This window comes from Leptodactylus fuscus, chromosome 3, assembly GCF_031893055.1.
Source record: "Leptodactylus fuscus isolate aLepFus1 chromosome 3, aLepFus1.hap2, whole genome shotgun sequence".
NCBI lineage: Eukaryota > Metazoa > Chordata > Amphibia > Anura > Leptodactylidae > Leptodactylus > Leptodactylus fuscus.
The window spans coordinates 72,824,352-72,841,714 of record NC_134267.1 but is presented as its reverse complement, the minus strand read 5'-3'; the positions used below and the strand labels follow the sequence as shown (position 1 = coordinate 72,841,714).

General features: G+C 43.6%; 1 protein-coding gene across 2 annotated transcripts in view; it reads left to right on the top strand.

Annotated features, from left to right (window-relative positions):
* The window catches only part of PCNX2 (pecanex 2), a 383,347-nt gene that overhangs the window by 351,736 nt on the left and 14,248 nt on the right, over positions 1–17,363 (top strand). For both annotated transcript variants that reach the window (XM_075267754.1, XM_075267755.1), the window contains 2 exons: positions 7,544–7,688; positions 13,350–13,580. In XM_075267754.1, coding sequence (XP_075123855.1) covers positions 7,544–7,688; positions 13,350–13,580 — 376 coding nt within the window. The remainder of the gene's footprint in view (positions 1–7,543; positions 7,689–13,349; positions 13,581–17,363) is intronic.

Genomic DNA, 17,363 nt, shown 5'->3' with positions numbered 1-17,363 from the left:
TCCCTCCACCATGAATTGGTCCAAATTGGGGGTTTTAGAGGCTCCCTCCACCATGAATTGGTCCAAACTGGGGTTTTTAGAGGCTCCCTCCACCATGAATTTGCCCAAACTGGGCTGTTTAGAGGCTCCCTCCAGCATGAATTGGTCCAAACTGGGGTTTTTAGAGGCTCCCTCCACCATGAATTGGTCCAAACTGGGGTTTTTAGAGGCTCCCTCCACCATGAATTTGCCCAAACTGGGCTGTTTAGAGGCTCCCTCCACCATGAATTGGTCCAAACTGGGTTTTTTAGAGGCTCCCTCCACCATGAATTGGTCCAAACTGGGGTTTTTAGAGGCTCCCTCCACCATGAATTGGTCCAAACTGGGGTTTTTAGAGGCTCCCTCCACCATGAATTGGTCCAAACTGGGGTTTTTAGAGGCTCCCTCCACCATGAATTTGCCCAAACTGGGCTGTTTAGAGGCTCCCTCCACCATGAATTGGTCCAAATTGGGGTTTTTAGAGGCTCCCTCCACCATGAATTGGTCCAAACTGGGGTTTTTAGAGGCTCTCTCCACCATGAATTTGCCCAAACTGGGCTGTTTAGAGGCTCCCTCCAGCATGAATTGGTCCAAACTGGGGTTTTTAGAGGCTCCCTCCACCATGAATTGGTCCAAACTGGGCTGGTTAGAGGCTCCCTCCACCATGAATTGGTCCAAACTGGGCTGGTTAGAGGCTCCCTCCACCATGAATTGGTCCAAATTGGGGTTTTTAGAGGCTCCCTCCACCATGAATTGGTCCAAACTGGGTTTTTTAGAGGCTCCCTCCACCATGAATTGGTCCAAACTGGGGTTTTTAGAGGCTCCCTCCACCATGAATTGGTCCAAACTGGGGTTTTTAGAGGCTCCCTCCACCATGAATTTGCCCAAACTGGGCTGTTTAGAGGCTCCCTCCAGCATGAATTGGTCCAAATTGGGGGTTTTAGAGGCTCCCTCCACCATGAATTGGTCCAAACTGGGGTTTTTAGAGGCTCCCTCCACCATGAATTTGCCCAAACTGGGCTGTTTAGAGGCTCCCTCCAGCATGAATTGGTCCAAACTGGGGTTTTTAGAGGCTCCCTCCACCATGAATTGGTCCAAACTGGGGTTTTTAGAGGCTCCCTCCACCATGAATTTGCCCAAACTGGGCTGTTTAGAGGCTCCCTCCACCATGAATTGGTCCAAACTGGGGTTTTTAGAGGCTCCCTCCACCATGAATTGGTCCAAACTGGGGTTTTTAGAGGCTCCCTCCACCATGAATTTGCCCAAACTGGGCTGTTTAGAGGCTCCCTCCACCATGAATTGGTCCAAATTGGGGTTTTTAGAGGCTCCCTCCACCATGAATTGGTCCAAACTGGGGTTTTTAGAGGCTCCCTCCACCATGAATTGGTCCAAACTGGGGTTTTTAGAGGCTCCCTCCACCATGAATTTGCCCAAACTGGGCTGTTTAGAGGCTCCCTCCACCATGAATTGGTCCAAACTGGGTTTTTTAGAGGCTCCCTCCACCATGAATTGGTCCAAACTGGGGTTTTTAGAGGCTCCCTCCACCATGAATTTGCCCAAACTGGGCTGTTTAGAGGCTCCCTCCACCATGAATTGGTCCAAATTGGGGTTTTTAGAGGCTCCCTCCACCATGAATTGGTCCAAACTGGGGTTTTTAGAGGCTCCCTCCACCATGAATTTGCCCAAACTGGGCTGTTTAGAGGCTCCCTCCAGCATGAATTGGTCCAAACTGGGGTTTTTAGAGGCTCCCTCCACCATGAATTGGTCCAAACTGGGCTGGTTAGAGGCTCCCTCCACACCATGAATTGGTCCAAACTGGGCTGGTTAGAGGCTCCCTCCACCATGAATTGGTCCAAATTGGGGTTTTTAGAGGCTCCCTCCACCATGAATTGGTCCAAACTGGGCTGGTTAGAGGCTCCCTCCACACCATGAATTGGTCCAAACTGGGCTGGTTAGAGGCTCCCTCCACCATGAATTGGTCCAAATTGGGGTTTTTAGAGGCTCCCTCCACCATGAATTGGTCCAAACTGGGCTGTTTAGAGGCTCCCTCCACCATGAATTGGTCCAAACTGGGCTGGTTAGAGGCTCCCTTCACCATGAATTGGTCCAAATTGGGGTTTTTAGAGGCTCCCTCCACCATGAATTGGTCCAAACTGGGCTGTTTAGAGGCTCCCTCCACCCTGCTTTCCCACAACTCTGCTGGTTAGAGGCTCCCTCCACCATGAATTGGTCCAAACTGGGCTGTTTAGAGGCTCCCTCCACCATGAATTGGTCCAAATTGGGGTTTTTAGAGCCTCCCTCCACCATGAATTGGTCCAAACTGGGGTTTTTAGAGGCTCCCTCCACCATGAATTTGCCCAAACTGGGCTGTTTAGAGGCTCCCTCCAGCATGAATTGGTCCAAACTGGGTTTTTTAGAGGCTCCCTCCACCATGAATTGGTCCAAACTGGGCTGGTTAGAGGCTCCCTCCACACCATGAATTGGTCCAAACTGGGCTGGTTAGAGGCTCCCTCCACCATGAATTGGTCCAAATTGGGGTTTTTAGAGGCTCCCTCCACCATGAATTGGTCCAAACTGGGCTGGTTAGAGGCTCCCTCCACACCATGAATTGGTCCAAACTGGGCTGGTTAGAGGCTCCCTCCACCATGAATTGGTCCAAATTGGGGTTTTTAGAGGCTCCCTCCACCATGAATTGGTCCAAACTGGGCTGTTTAGAGGCTCCCTCCACCATGAATTGGTCCAAACTGGGCTGGTTAGAGGCTCCCTCCACCATGAATTGGTCCAAATTGGGGTTTTTAGAGGCTCCCTCCACCATGAATTGGTCCAAACTGGGCTGTTTAGAGGCTCCCTCCACCCTGCTTTCCCACAACTCTGCTGGTTAGAGGCTCCCTCCACCATGAATTGGTCCAAACTGGGTTTTTTAGAGGCTCCCTCCACCATGAATTGGTCCAAACTGGGGTTTTTAGAGGCTCCCTCCACCATGAATTGGTCCAAACTGGGGTATTTAGAGGCTCCCTCCACCATGAATTTGCCCAAACTCTGCTGGTTAGAGGCTCAATCCACCCTGATTTTCAAAACAAATGTTGGTGCCAACCTCAACTTACTACAAGGGCCAAATTCACTGCTGGTGACAAGCTCTCCTCACTGCAAGTGCCAAATACACATGTTTCAAGGTGTTTTCCTACTGTCAGAGAGGTGGTATTGAGTGTGTAAAGTGTGTAGTTGTTAGGCTGTGATGTTGGGGTAATAGAGGGTCTTTGGTGTGTTAGATGCCCCCAGACATGCTTCCCCTGCTGTCCCAGTGTCATTCCAGAGGTGTTGGCATCATTTCCTGTGGTGTCATAGTGGACTTGGTGACCCTCCAGACACGGATTTGGGTTTCCCCCTTAACGAGTATATGTTCCCCATAGACTATAATGGGGTTCGAAACCCGTTCGAACACACGAACAGTGAGCGGCTGTTCGATTCGAATTTCGAACCTCGAACATTTTAGTGTTCGCTCATCTCTAGTTCTAATGATTTGGTGAATTTGGGGGATTTTTATCTTCAGATTGTACAAGCTATATATTTTTTTTTTTTCTGGTGATTTGGTCATATAAGGGTTTGGTTTTTTTTGTGGGATAAAATGTATTTTGTAATGACATTTCTGGGTTGCCTATTAATTACAGAATAAATTTTATTAACTCTTCCTTGGTGGATTAAAAACCTCCCCAGCAATTCTGATATTGCTTTTTAACTTTTAATTTTTTTTTCCAACCAGCGTAGCGTATAAGTAACATGTGACCTTTATTCTGCGGGAATACCTCATTACAGCAATACCTCATTTAGGGTGCATTCACACTGAGTAAACGCTAGCTTATTTTGTAGAGTAAAATTACACTTGTAAATTTTGCTATCCCATTGACTTCAATGACATTTTACAGGTGTATTTTTACAGGCGTATTTTTTACAGGCGTATTTTTACACTTGTAAAAAAATATCATTGAAGTCAATGGGATAGCAAAATTTACAAGTGTAATTTTACTCTACAAAATAAGCTAGCGTTTACTCAGTGTGAATGCACCCTTATATTGTTTTTTTATGCATTACTAGTTTTGCAGAACAAAAAACAATTTGGGGAAAGAAATCAATTATTTTTGCATTGCCATGTTCTGAGATGTGTAGAATTTTTTTTCCAGCTTACAGAGTTGGTTGAGGGACGATCTGTGCTTTTTATTGGTACTTTTTTTTTGGTACGAGTGACCTTTTGATCACTTTTTATGCATTTTAATAAGGCGAGATGGCAAAAAATTAATTATTTCTTTGCTTGATTGATTAATTTATTTATTTATTTTTCATAGACTTAAATTCTTTTTTTTTTTTAACTTTTTTTTTTTTTTTTTTTTTTTGCTTTTTATTGATGTTCCACTAGGGGACCTGAGCCAGTGCTCCACTGGATCGCTGATTCAGCATTATAGACGTGCAATATACTTGTATTGCAGTCTATAGAGGAAGTTAGCCTTGCAGACGCATAGACTAACTTCCTCCCTTCCTGGCAGGATCAAACAGGTATGTGGGGGCTGCAGGCAGCCTGGGTCATTGTCCAGACTGCGGGCTGCAGAAACTTGATATGGGCACCCTCCCAATCTCACTGCGGGGGGTGCTCAGGGGCCCCTTTACCCGGCGGAACCCATTGGATACGGCGGACATGGTTGCCCGCCGTATCCAAACGGTTATAAAACACCTGATTGAAACTCAGCTTCGATTGGGGTTAAGGAGCAGAATGTTAGCTGTGTGTTACAGCTAACTCCAGCTCTCGGTGCCGCCGGCATTTTTACTTTCTGTTTGAAACACTTAAGATGGGGCGGTCACTATTGACCGCCTGCACTTTAAGGGTTAAACAGCGGGGATCAGTGTTATGATGAGTTTACATTGTACATTTATGCTTTTGTTGAATATTTATTTTTTTATTTTGTGTTTTCCCATAAGCCTTGTTCTTTTTTTGTTTTTGTCTATATACAAAGGGTTAAGGATTCAAACATGCTATGAGCTATGAGAAGCCATGAGCTTCGAAACGAGAAAGCTCCTGCCTGTCCGTATGTAGTGCTAATGTTTTTTGTATGTTTGTCTTCATGAATCCATTTTAACATATTTTTCTGTTCCTTGTTATTTATTGAATGGACCAATATTGTTTGGGTCCTGTTTCTATCATGGACTATTAAAGGTTAAGTTTTATACAAATGTGCTTACAGCGCTGGATTTTATATTTATATTATATTGTTTCTGTGCACTGGAGAACATTTTCTATTGATTCACAGCCAGTATATTTTTTTGTTTATACAAGCTTTGTGGGCTGTGATTAACCCTTTTTGTGAACATTTTAAAAACCTGACATATTAACACCAGTTAGTGTCCGTTAATGTCCGTTATGATAGACGTCTGATTTATATAATGGACCCTATCAGAACGGACATTCAAACTCCCCTTCCCCTAGCTCTTTTGGCCCTACTCATAGCACCGACACTCTCTTGTGCTGTCATTGGCCCACAGGTTATGGCTGAGGCCTGTGATTGGGCGAGCCCATGTGAACACTAGTGATCCAATCACAGATTTCAGCTATGACCCCTGGGTCGATGATGGCACAAGAGAGTGACAGATGTCGCCAGGCGATAAGACCCAAGTGAGATAACAGAAGGCAAGTATGAACGCTTTTTATTTTATTTTTGTCACCTCACCTAGACCTATACCTATTACAGTCATGGCCAAAAGTTTTGAGAATGACATAAATCTTATATTTTCACATGATCTGCTGCCCTCTGGTTTTTATGTGTGTTTGTCAGATGTTTTAATCACATACAGAAATATAATTGCAATCATATTATGAGTAACAAAAGCTTATATTGACAGTTAGAATGAGTTAATGCAGCAAGTCAATATTTGCAGTGTTGACCCTTCTTCTTCAGGACCTCTGCAATTCTCCCTGGCATGCTCTCAATCAACTTCTGGACCAAATCCTGACTGATAGCAGTCCATTCTTGCACAATCAATGCTTGCATTTTGTCAGAATTTGTAGCTTGTTGTTTGTCCACCCGTCTCTTGATGATTGACCACAAGTTCTCAATGGGATTAAGATCTGGGGAGTTTCCAGGCCATGGACCCAAAATCTCTATGTTTTGTTCCCTGAGCCATTTAATTATCACCTTTGCTTTATGGCAAGGTGCTCCATCATGCTGGAAAAGGCATTGTTGATCGCCAAACTGCTCTTGGACGGTTGGGAGAAGTTGATCTTGGAGGACATTCTGGTACCATTCTTTATTCATGGCTGTGTTTTTAGGCAAGACTGTGAGAGAGCCGATTGCCTTGGCTGAGAAGCAACCCCACACATGAATGGTTTCAGGATGCTTTACAGTTGGCATGAGACAAGACTGGTGGTAGCGCTCACCTCGTCTTCTCCGAATAAGCTGTTTTCCAGATGTCCCAAACAATCGAAAAGGGGATTCATCAGAGAAAATGACTTTACCTCAGTCCTCAGCAGTCCACTCCCTGTACCTTTTGCAGAATATCAGTCTGTCCCTGATGTTTTTTCTGGAGAGAAGTGGCTTCTTTGCTGCCCTCCTTGAGACCAGGCCTTGCTCCAAGAGTCTCCGCCGCACAGTGCGTGCAGATGCACTCACACCTGCCTCCTGCCATTCCTGAGCAAGCTCTGCACTGCTGGTAGCCCGATCCCGCAGCTGAAACACTTTTAAGAGACGGTCCTGGCACTTGCTGGTCTTTCTTGGGCGCCCTGGAGCCTTTTTGCCAACAATGGAACCTCTCTCCTTGAAGTTCTTAATGATGCGATAGATTGTTGACTGAGGTGCAATCTTTCTAGCTGCGATATTCTTCCCTGTTAGGCCATTTTTGTGCAGTGCAATGATGACTGCACATGTTTCTTTAGAGATAACCATGGTTAACAGAAGAGAAACAATGATGCCAAGCACCAGCCTCCTTTTAAAGTGTCCAGTAGTGTCATTCTTACTTAATCATGACAGATTGATCTCCAGCCCTGTCCTCATCAACACCCACACCTGTGTTAATGGAGCAATCACTGAAACAATGTTAGCTGGTCCTTTTAAGGCAGGGCTGCAATGATGTTGAAATTTGTTTTGGGGGATAAAGTTCATTTTCTAGGCAAATATTGACTTTTCAAGTAATTGCTGTTAAGCTGATCACTCTTTATAACATTCTGGAGTATATGCAAATTGCCATTAGAAAAACTGAAGCAGTAGACTTTGTAAAAATTTATATTTGTATCATTCTCAAAACTTTTGGCCATGACTGTATACTCTAGGGTCTGAAGAGACTGCAGAGTATAATGTGGAGGCTACATTAGTTCGTCTGACACTAATGTACATTTGTTTGGTTTCATAAAAAATGAAATATTTGTAATATTCAGGTCAAAACCAGTTTGGTACAAACCGATTCACCCAACTATATACACTACTACAACAATTGTGTGTATATGTTAAAAATGTAATATTAAACATTTTGTCCATTATCCGTTTAGTTTGGATGCATTTCTTCATGGGCTGCATACCCTATTTAAAGGGCATTATCAAATATCCAAAGAAGAAGAATGGGTGTTTACAGACATGGACTTATTACACACTGTTGTTTCTCCAGCAATTCAAATGGCCTTGAAACTGCATCAGGTATGTGTGTAATACATGTATATATAGTCCAACTATTTGCTGTATGAACTTTATGACCAGAAATCTAAGAATAAACATTTAGAAAAATTGTTTAAATGGGTTGTCCAAGATAACCATTTTTTATTATGAGGCTAGTGAAAGTGAAAAAGAAAAACATGCCTGTCCCAGGTGCTCCGGTGTCTCACAGCCAGTCCGGTCCTGGTGCTCCAGTATTTTCTTCCAGTGGAAGTCCCCAATAATAAGTCCATAATAGTAATCTATAATAATGAAAGAAAATGGGTAATTTACATACCACTGGGTCTCCCCTACAGTGGCCCTTATTATAATCTGTGCCTGTACAGTATGTGGGTATAAACAATTGTTTGGGCACACAGCCGGGCTCAGAACTATTTAGAGTTTGGAACAGAGTTTAGATTATTTGTGTTTTGGACACCATTCCATATTTGTGGAGCTCCAGAAATGCCAGTAAAATAAAATCCCCTGACATGTAATCTCTTAAACTGAGTGCACACAGGGTTTTTTGGTCCAGAAACTGAGGCGGAGTAGCTGCGACTTGATGCCGGGGCAGTGCACCGGCATCCAGTCACGCACTCCGCTCCGGATTAGGCCAAATGAATGGGCCTAGTTCGGTCACAAAATCCACTAGCACTACAAATGCATCTAGGCACCTGTAAATGATTCTGCCCTCCAAAAACTCCAAACTGCAGTCTTCATCCATATTTGTATGCAGGGACCAGGACAAAGGACCGCGCTTCACTGGATTATAAGACAACCACTTTATTAAAGTTCAGTATAGCACAACGCGTTTCGGGCACAAGTTGCAAAAGGAACTGTAAAAATAGCATAACGTACAACAAGTACACATCTTTGTTCCATAATAATTCGATAATTTCATATAAAAAGCTATATTATTTTATATAAACGACAAGATCCCTCAGTTTGGTAGCAAGGGTGTATAAAAGCATCCAATGTAATTTCGGTAGCAAGGGATAACAAACTATAGTCTAGGTGACAAATATTGATGACTAGAGATGAGCGAACAGTAAAATATTCGATGTTCGTTATTCGTTTCGAATAGCATCTCAATATTCGACTATTCGAACGAACATCGAACCCCATTATAGTCTATGGGAGAAAATGCTTTGTTTCAGGGGATCCCACCATTCGACTCAGGAGGGTCACTAACTACACACTTTCCGCATTAAAAAAAAACTCTATCAAAGTGGGAAAATACCTGGAAACCTTCTTTACTCCCCAAATGGATGGACACAAACCCAAATTTAAGCTCAAAAAACATTAACAAGCACCCCTTTAAATCATGTTCCCCATGACAACCACAGAAGAATAGGCAATGGGAAATCCTTCAGTCCCCACCCTCAACTGTCATTGTGGGTGTGTGTGTGTGTGTGTGTGTGTGTATGTGTGATGTGGTAAGACCTTCCAAAATTCACTTTTAAGGCCCTTAACATGAGCCCTTCCAAATTAAGTTACAGGCCCTTAAGCTGAGCTACCAGCAGAAATTGAGGCCCTTCAGGTGACTTCAGCCTTCTACCTGCAGAGTTTTAGGCCCTTTAACTTAGTTCAGCCTTGCACCAGCAGATATTTGTTGGCCCTTTGGGTGAGTTGAGCCTTTAAAAAGCAGTGTTTTTGGCCTTTGGCATGAGTAGAGCCTTTAGAAAGCAGTGTTTTTGGCCCTTGGCATGAGTAGAGCCTTTAGAAAGCAGTGTTTTTGGCCCTTGGCATGAGTAGAGCCTTTAGAAAGCAGTGTTTTTGGCCCTTGGAGTGAGTAGAGCCTTGCACCAGCAGTGTTTTTGGCCCTTGGAGTGAGTAGAGCCTTGCAACAGCAGGGTTTTTGGCCCTTGGAGTGAGTAGACACTCTAACCAGCAGAGTTGGGGGAATCAGGGTGGATTGATCCTAGTAGGATCAGAGTTGTGCAGTGCTGAGAACTGAGGGATCTTGTCATTATTATGAAATAATATAGCCTTTTATATGAATTTATCGAATTATTATGGAAGAAAGATGTGTACTTGTTGTTTGTTATACTATTTTTACAGTTCCTTTTGCACTTGAGAAAGGGCAACTTGTGCCCGAAACACGTTGTGCTATACTGAACTGTAATAAAGTGGTTGTCTTATAATCCGGTGAAGCGCGGCCATTTGTCCTGGTCCCTGCATACATCGTATGGATCGTATAGGATCCAGCTGCTCTACCTCACCTAGGGAGGAACCCCCTGTAATTGGTTCCCAGGCACATATGGTAATTGTGAATTTCTCACAACTCCACCAGGTGAGAGCATACCAAACAATGGTCAGTATACCCTCACCCGTACAACACTTTACCATATACGGCTCGGTGCTGTCTTGTTTTTTGTTTTCATCCATATTTGTGGTATTTCCATACTCAGGAGAAATTGTGGGGCACGTTTTCTCCATTAATGAATATGAAATGAAAAATGAAATATTTGGAGCTAAGGTGACATTTAAAAAAAAAAAGTAATTCTTTATTTTTATGTTCCACTGTTGATCAAATTTGTGAAACAGCTGTGGTGTCAAAATTTTCACTATTCCCCTTTAGAAATTCCTTGAGGGGGAAGTAGTTTCCAAAATTGGGTCACTTTTACCATGTTTCCCCGAAAATAAGACAGTGTCTTATATTAAATTCTTGTCCTAAATATAGGGCATGTCTTTTTTTTTTTTTTGGGGGGGGGGGGGGTGTTTGTCTTATGGAGTGGGGGACAACCCGCTCCATAAGACATGCAGGAGGGGAGGGGGAGGTAGGCTACTTACCTTCCCCATCTTCGTAGTAGCGCTGGTGCTACTGTTGATCGCGGCGGCGGAAGTGGTGGGCGGGGCTTAGCGAGGCTGCCGGCAGTTGCCAGGGAGCCTCACTTTGTGGGCATTGCAGCCAGCTGAATGCTGTGCACTGTGTTCCATGTGCACAGGAAAGCTGGCTGCTGCCTCTGCTGTGATACTGGCTGCTGTGGGATGATGCCCGCAGCATATGCACAGCAGGCATCTCCCAGCTCATCCTACAGCAGGGACAGTCTATACAACCTACGGTATCACAGCAGAGGCAGCAGCCGTCTTTCCTGTGCACACAGAACATTGCGCACAGTGTTCAGCAGGCCACAATGGTTTTTGGGGGATGCCTTATTTTCGAGGGGTGCCTTATATTAGGCAATTAAACAGAAACCTTCCCCCATGCCTTATTTTCGGGGGATGACCTATTTTTGGGGAAACACGATAGGAAGTTTCCACTGTTCTGGCACCTCAGGGTCTCTGTAAATGTGACATGGTATGTAAAAATGATTCTGACAAGATCTGTCCTCCAAAAGCTAAAAACCCTTTTTGTCCCAAACCCCTCCATGTACCTATATAGCAGTTTACAATCACATATGGTTATTGTTGTGTTCAGGGCAAATTATGCAATGAACTGAGAGGTGCTTTTTTCCCTTTAACCTAGTTTGAAAATGAAAAATCTGGGCTGAAGCGACTGATGGATGCAGTTTTCAAACGGTTGATTTTTTGGGGGATTTCCATTGTAATGGAAGTTTACAGGCTCTACAAATGTGACATGGCTCATGAGACACTGTCTTATATAGCAGTTTACAACCACACATGGGGTATTGCTATGTTCAGGATAAATTATGATATAGAATGAGAGGTGCTTTCCCTCTTTTAACCCCTTTTGAAAACAAAAAAAATATATGGCCTAGATCCCTGCAACCTAACTCTGCTCTCTCATCCCTCCTTCTCACCAGAGCAGCATCCTAATGTTGGTTTTCCTCCGATATCGTCTGCACCTCCTCAGTCTGGATGCTGCCGCTATCTGCTGACCAGGGCCTGCCATCTTCTTTAGCTAGAACCCCGAAGCATACTGGATCTATATCGCCACTCAGCATCAGCATGCCTCTGTTACCTGGGCCCCACAAACATACATCTAACCTCCTGTCAGTGGACTATACCCATCCTGTGTTATTTGGAGGCACATCATCCCCTAACAGCTATAAGTACACTTATTAGCCTCTCTGCTATAGACTTCATGAGGACTGCCAGCCATTTGTCCCTTTGTTGCTCCTCTAGGCATGTCTTGGGAAGGGGATTGTTGAGCCCTTACTCCTTCAGAGGGGCTCCTCATCCTCCCCTTGACATATCTTAGGTTCACTGCATACACCTCCTGCTCTATTGACAAGACTACCGGAAATTTGGCTCCCGCTGCTCCTCTGAGTGGAGCACGTCTTCAAAAAAATCAGAATGCGCTGGAATAACAAATAGTGTGTTTGCAAAATTTTCTTTCAGACTCAGTTTTTTACGGCATTCACTGTTCAGTTACTATAACATGACATCAGTATTCTATTTTTTATCGAATCTTTTACACAAAACCAAATGATAAACATTCATCGTTTTTTTTTCCACCAGATTGTTTATTTATAAGTGAGGTTACAACAAAAAGAGCATTATAGATGGTGATCATAAACAAAACAAATAAATTTATCTATGGAGACCTCTGATAAGGCAGAGAAGTCTGGCAAATGTCTTAAAACAGGAGTATTTAAAGGGGTTATTCAGCTTTCAAAAATCACCAGCAAATGCATCCACAGCAGTCCTAAATACTCACTGTTCCCTTGTGCACCCTTTGCTTGTCTTTATTTCACTTGCCACTCCTTGTATTACTTGTGGATGATCTACAGTTCCCATGATTCATCTGCCTGCTTTCACTCTGTGTGTAACCCTCCACTCTCCTCGGCAATGAAAGTACAGGTAGTAAATGACTCCCACATCCAAGATGTTTCATTTGCTGCTCATAGGTGGGTTAAGGAGCTTTCCTTGGCTTAAACATCAAGGCAGCCCTTATCAAACTATTTTGGCTGAACTATCTAAAACAATGTTTCTGGGCTCGCTATGTTCTCTGTAGACCATATGTGAACATTCTTGTTCATATGAAAAGGACATGTGAAATTGTAAGCAATAAAGGAATTATCGGTATACTTATCATATATATCATTATATAATGGATTATAGGATTAATGGATATAATGGGATTACATTATAATATCAAAAAATTATTAATAAAGGCTATAATGATTATTTTTCTTTATCAGCTACTCCTTTTGTGTATTACATAAACACTTATGTTATCCATAAACTATAATGCTTCTTTTACAAGCCTGAGACAAGGCTGGCAGATAAATATGATTATTTTTAAAACCAGAAAACTCCTATCCACACAGGACAGGAACTGAAGTGAAGACAATATGTTGCTGTTTATAGTAATATGCAATTTGTGACAAAATCCACAGCAAAATCCATGTTTTATATGCAGATTTTTTTCATGTATTTGCAATGGAATCCAAAGTGAAAATTACCAATAAAAACTCCACTATAGTAAAGTCCCACCATAGTCCAATATCTATGCAGCATTTCAGTGATATTTGTCAACATTTCATTCACTTTGTTACAGTAATACGTTGCAGATTTTCAGCCTATAAGATCCAGAATAAGTTACACCGAATGTGTGAACACACCGTCATTTTCATATAAAATCCTCATATGACATCATGCATTATGAAAATTAAAAGTAATATTTTGCTTGTTTAAGTTTTTTATGTTAATGTGGTTCAAAGATTTATTCACACAAAATATTTTGCATTTGTGTAACAGAGTCAGTTTGCATGTCCAGAAGAATATGAGGATCCTCTTGCACTTTATGAGGCAATCAAAACATTTGGAGAAAAGATTGTAATTTGTGATGAAGAAGATCCTGCATGGAGGTCTGCTATTCTGTCTAATAAAAAGGAACTGCTGACTTTGAGACATGTTGTTGAAGATGGGAATGATGAATACAGTGTCATCATGCTTCACAAAAGCTACCTCAATTTCAAAGTTATTAAGGTACAAATCATATACAACTTTCAGACAAATACTTAATTTCTATGTTATCTTAGAGGTGACCAGCTTATTGCTGTACATCCAACTTCTCAGAATGCTAAGAATTGTACATAATCATATCTATATTTGTAGATAATTAAAAGTTAAACATTTTTGCAACTCTAAGTAATTAAAAATTCTGCAGAGTTTTAAAGATTTTCTCTAACTTTCTTAGTGGTGACAGTCTGTTATCTTGATCGTTTGCCATGGATACGACCACTAATGCAGTAACTTTCTATGGTCTGGGACTTGTCAGGAACCCAGCTATGATTTGCTTATTGTAGCCGGTTATCAGGCAGAGACACTACATGGATCAGAAGATATTCCAGCCACAATAAAGAAATCATGGCTGGTTTTCTGACCTTAGAAAGTTTCTGCATTGGTGGCCGTATCCATGGCAACTGATCAAGCTAACAGACTGTCACCACTAAGGGCTCGTTCACATCTGCGTTGTGCACTCCGTAGTTCAGGTTTCCGTTTCCTGCCTAAAACAGAGCAGAAGACGGAAACCTGCAGGAGGCATTCTCACCCATACATTTGAATGGGTGAGAAAGCTGTCCGGCCGTGAGCAGCAGTGAGCGTTTTAGGCTCTCTGCCGCGAAACCGGGTTTTATAATCCGGACACAGAGTCGGACATGCAGTACTCTGTTTCCGGATTAAAAAATCCAGTTTCGCGGTGGAGAGCCTAAAACGCTCACCGCCGCTCATGGCCGGACCCGGTCTGAGCTTTCCGACTTCTGGCATGCAGAAGACGATAAGCTCAGAACGGACAGATGAACGCAGGTGTGAACCTAGCATAAGAAAGTTAGAGAAAATCTTTAAAACTCTGCAGAATTTTTAATTACTTATATTTGCAAAAATGTTTAACTTTTAATTGTCTACAAATTTAAAAATAATTATGTAGATGGGAATACCCCTTTAAGGCTAAGATCCAAGGTAGTGAGCCACAGCCAAAAAGCACTGAGGAAAAGACCGCAGCAGAAATGCATTGCTTTTTTTTTTTTCCATCTGTGAACTCTCTGTCCCTATTATACATATACAGAAAACGCTAGCATTTCTGTAGACATAATTGACATGCTGAGGATAATTTTCTGAAATGGGTAGATGAAATGAATGTACAGCAGAGACCCGGAGCTAAGTGAACTCTGATGGTGGGCATTGCACTACAGTGTGACCCCTCGGGTCAGTGTCCTCGTCGTCCACCTCCTCCTCGTCCAATTCATCTGACGGCTCCTCCTCTTGCGCACTGACGACAGCAATAGGCTGCCCTGACGGCAATTGTGTGTCGTCATCGTCGTCACTGAGGGACGATTGCTGGTCAAAAAGAACAACAGGAGATAACGGATGCTCCAGTGTTTGTGCATCAGGCAACTCATCTGTTACCTCTGGTGATTCAGGACGTGGTGGGACAGAAAGAGGGACAGTGAATGGAGCTGAAAACAGCTCCTGGGAGGTGGGAAAGGTGGGATTAGGTTGCTGGGAAGATTGGGCATGTGAGGAAGGAGGACCAGACTGGTGGGTAGGAGGAGGAGTTGAGGTAGAGGCTGACTGGCTGGTGGAGAATGTGCTGGAAGCATTGTCCGCCAGCCATTGTAACACCTCTTCCTGGTGCTCGGGCAGGGGCGTAACTACCATAGAGGCAGCGGAGGCGGCTGCCACCAGGGCCCGGGCCATTAGGGGGCCTGGTGACAGCCGCTACCGCTGCGTTTTTTTTTTTTTTTTAAATAGGCCATTACGAGCCCTATTCACTTGCCGATCCTGGCTGGGCCGGGATCGGTAAGTGACACCGTGGGCTCCACAAATACTATCATTAAACTCGGGGGTCTTTGCAGACCCCCGAGTATAATGATCGGCGGATTGGGAAAGGTAAGGGAACGTAACAAACAGTGTTACTTACCTCTCCACGATCCTGCCAGGCCTCCTTTCTGACGTCTCTGATGTCACATGAACCTGGCCTGCGTCCAGCGGACGCCAGCGGAGAAGACAGCGTAGGAGCCGGAGACAGGTAAGAAAGTAATTTTTTATGTTTTTATTCCCCCAGGTCTCCGATTTATTATACTCTGGAGTATAATAATTGTTTATGGGTGTCCACTATTTGGGTGTAATACTGTGTGCAGGGGCCACTATGGGACATAATACTGTGTGCAGGGGCCAGTAAGGGACATAATACTGTGTGCAGGGGCCAGTAGGGACGTAATACTGTGTGCAGGGGCCACTATGGGACATAATACTGTGTGCAGGGGCCAGTAAGGGACATAATACTGTGTGCAGGGGCCAGTAGGGACGTAATACTGTGTGCAGGGGCCACTATGGGGGATAATACTGTGTGCAGGGGCCACTATGGGGGATAATACTGTGTGCAGGGCCACTATGGGGGATAATACTGTGTGCAGGGGCCACTATGGGGGATAATACTGTGTGCAGGGGCCACTATGGGGGATAATACTGTGTGCAGGGCCACTATGGGGGATAATACTGTGTGCAGGGGCCACTATGGGACATAATACTGTGTGCAGGGGCCACTACGGGACATAACACTGTGTGCAGGGCTTACTAAGGGACATAATAGAGTGCGGAGGAGGGGGGGGTCTGTCGAGGTCTTCAACGTCGATGTCGGTTGGGGGGGGGGGCCATGTCAAAAGTTCACCATGGGGCCCCGCCATTCCTAGTTACGCCACTGTGCTCGGACCTAGTTAGGTTTGTACCCTGCACCCTACTTAATGTGGCCATCAAGCCGGGGACTGTGGGGAAGCGCAATGCTTGCTGCTGCAGAGCTGTAGGCGCAGTAGACGCTGTTGGTTGAGCGCAACCTTGCTCCACATCTGTATTTCCACGCCCTCGTCCCCGTCCCCTTGTGCTAGCCTTGTGCATTTTGGATCTATAATAATTCTCTTTTTTATGGTCTATACACCCCTAATAAAAGCTGTTTGAAAGGTGTATCAGCAACAAGTAGCTGCTGGGGATGCCTGCAATTTGGTGTGCGGACACCCCCAAAAAAAGAAAGTTAGACAGTAAATAGCAAGAACTGTATACTCCTCTCCCTTTAGTATATAGCATTGAAAAGAGCTATTGTTTTTCTTCGGTTTTTCCCTGCCTACTACAAGCTAATGCCTATCAGTCCCTCTGCAGCTATGTCTCTCTCCCTATCTCTGACCGCAAAAATGGCGAATATGCGGCCGTTCTTATAAATGGGAGGTCACATGTTTTCGGCAGCCAATGGGTTTTTTCATTTTTTTTTAACTGCCTCCGTTGTCGTAGTTCCTGTCCCACCTCCCTTGCGCAGTTATTGGTGCAAAAAAAAGCGCCAGGGAAGGTGCGAGGGAATACGAATTTTTACTGCGTATGCGGCCTGGTATTCAATTGGAATCGAATACTTTGAATTGCTTGATATTCGATCGAATAGCTACTCGATCGAACGGTGTTTGCTCATCTCTTCCGGTGCAGGTGTTGAAACTTGTAAGCCTCAGGGCTCGGGCAGAGCCTATAAAAGTACATAAGTACATATTTTATTGTATCAAACATTAAGGCTAAGGCCCCATGTAGCAAAACACAGCAGAAAATAAAAAGCAGGTATAATTGACATGCCACAATTTGGAAAAATGCGTTTGTTTATAATAATAATAATAATAATAATAATAATAATAATACATTTTATTTATATAGCGCCAACATATTCCGCAGCGCTGTACAATTTGTAGGGTTAAAATACAGACAGATACATTACAAAGAGAATCATTTCACACAATG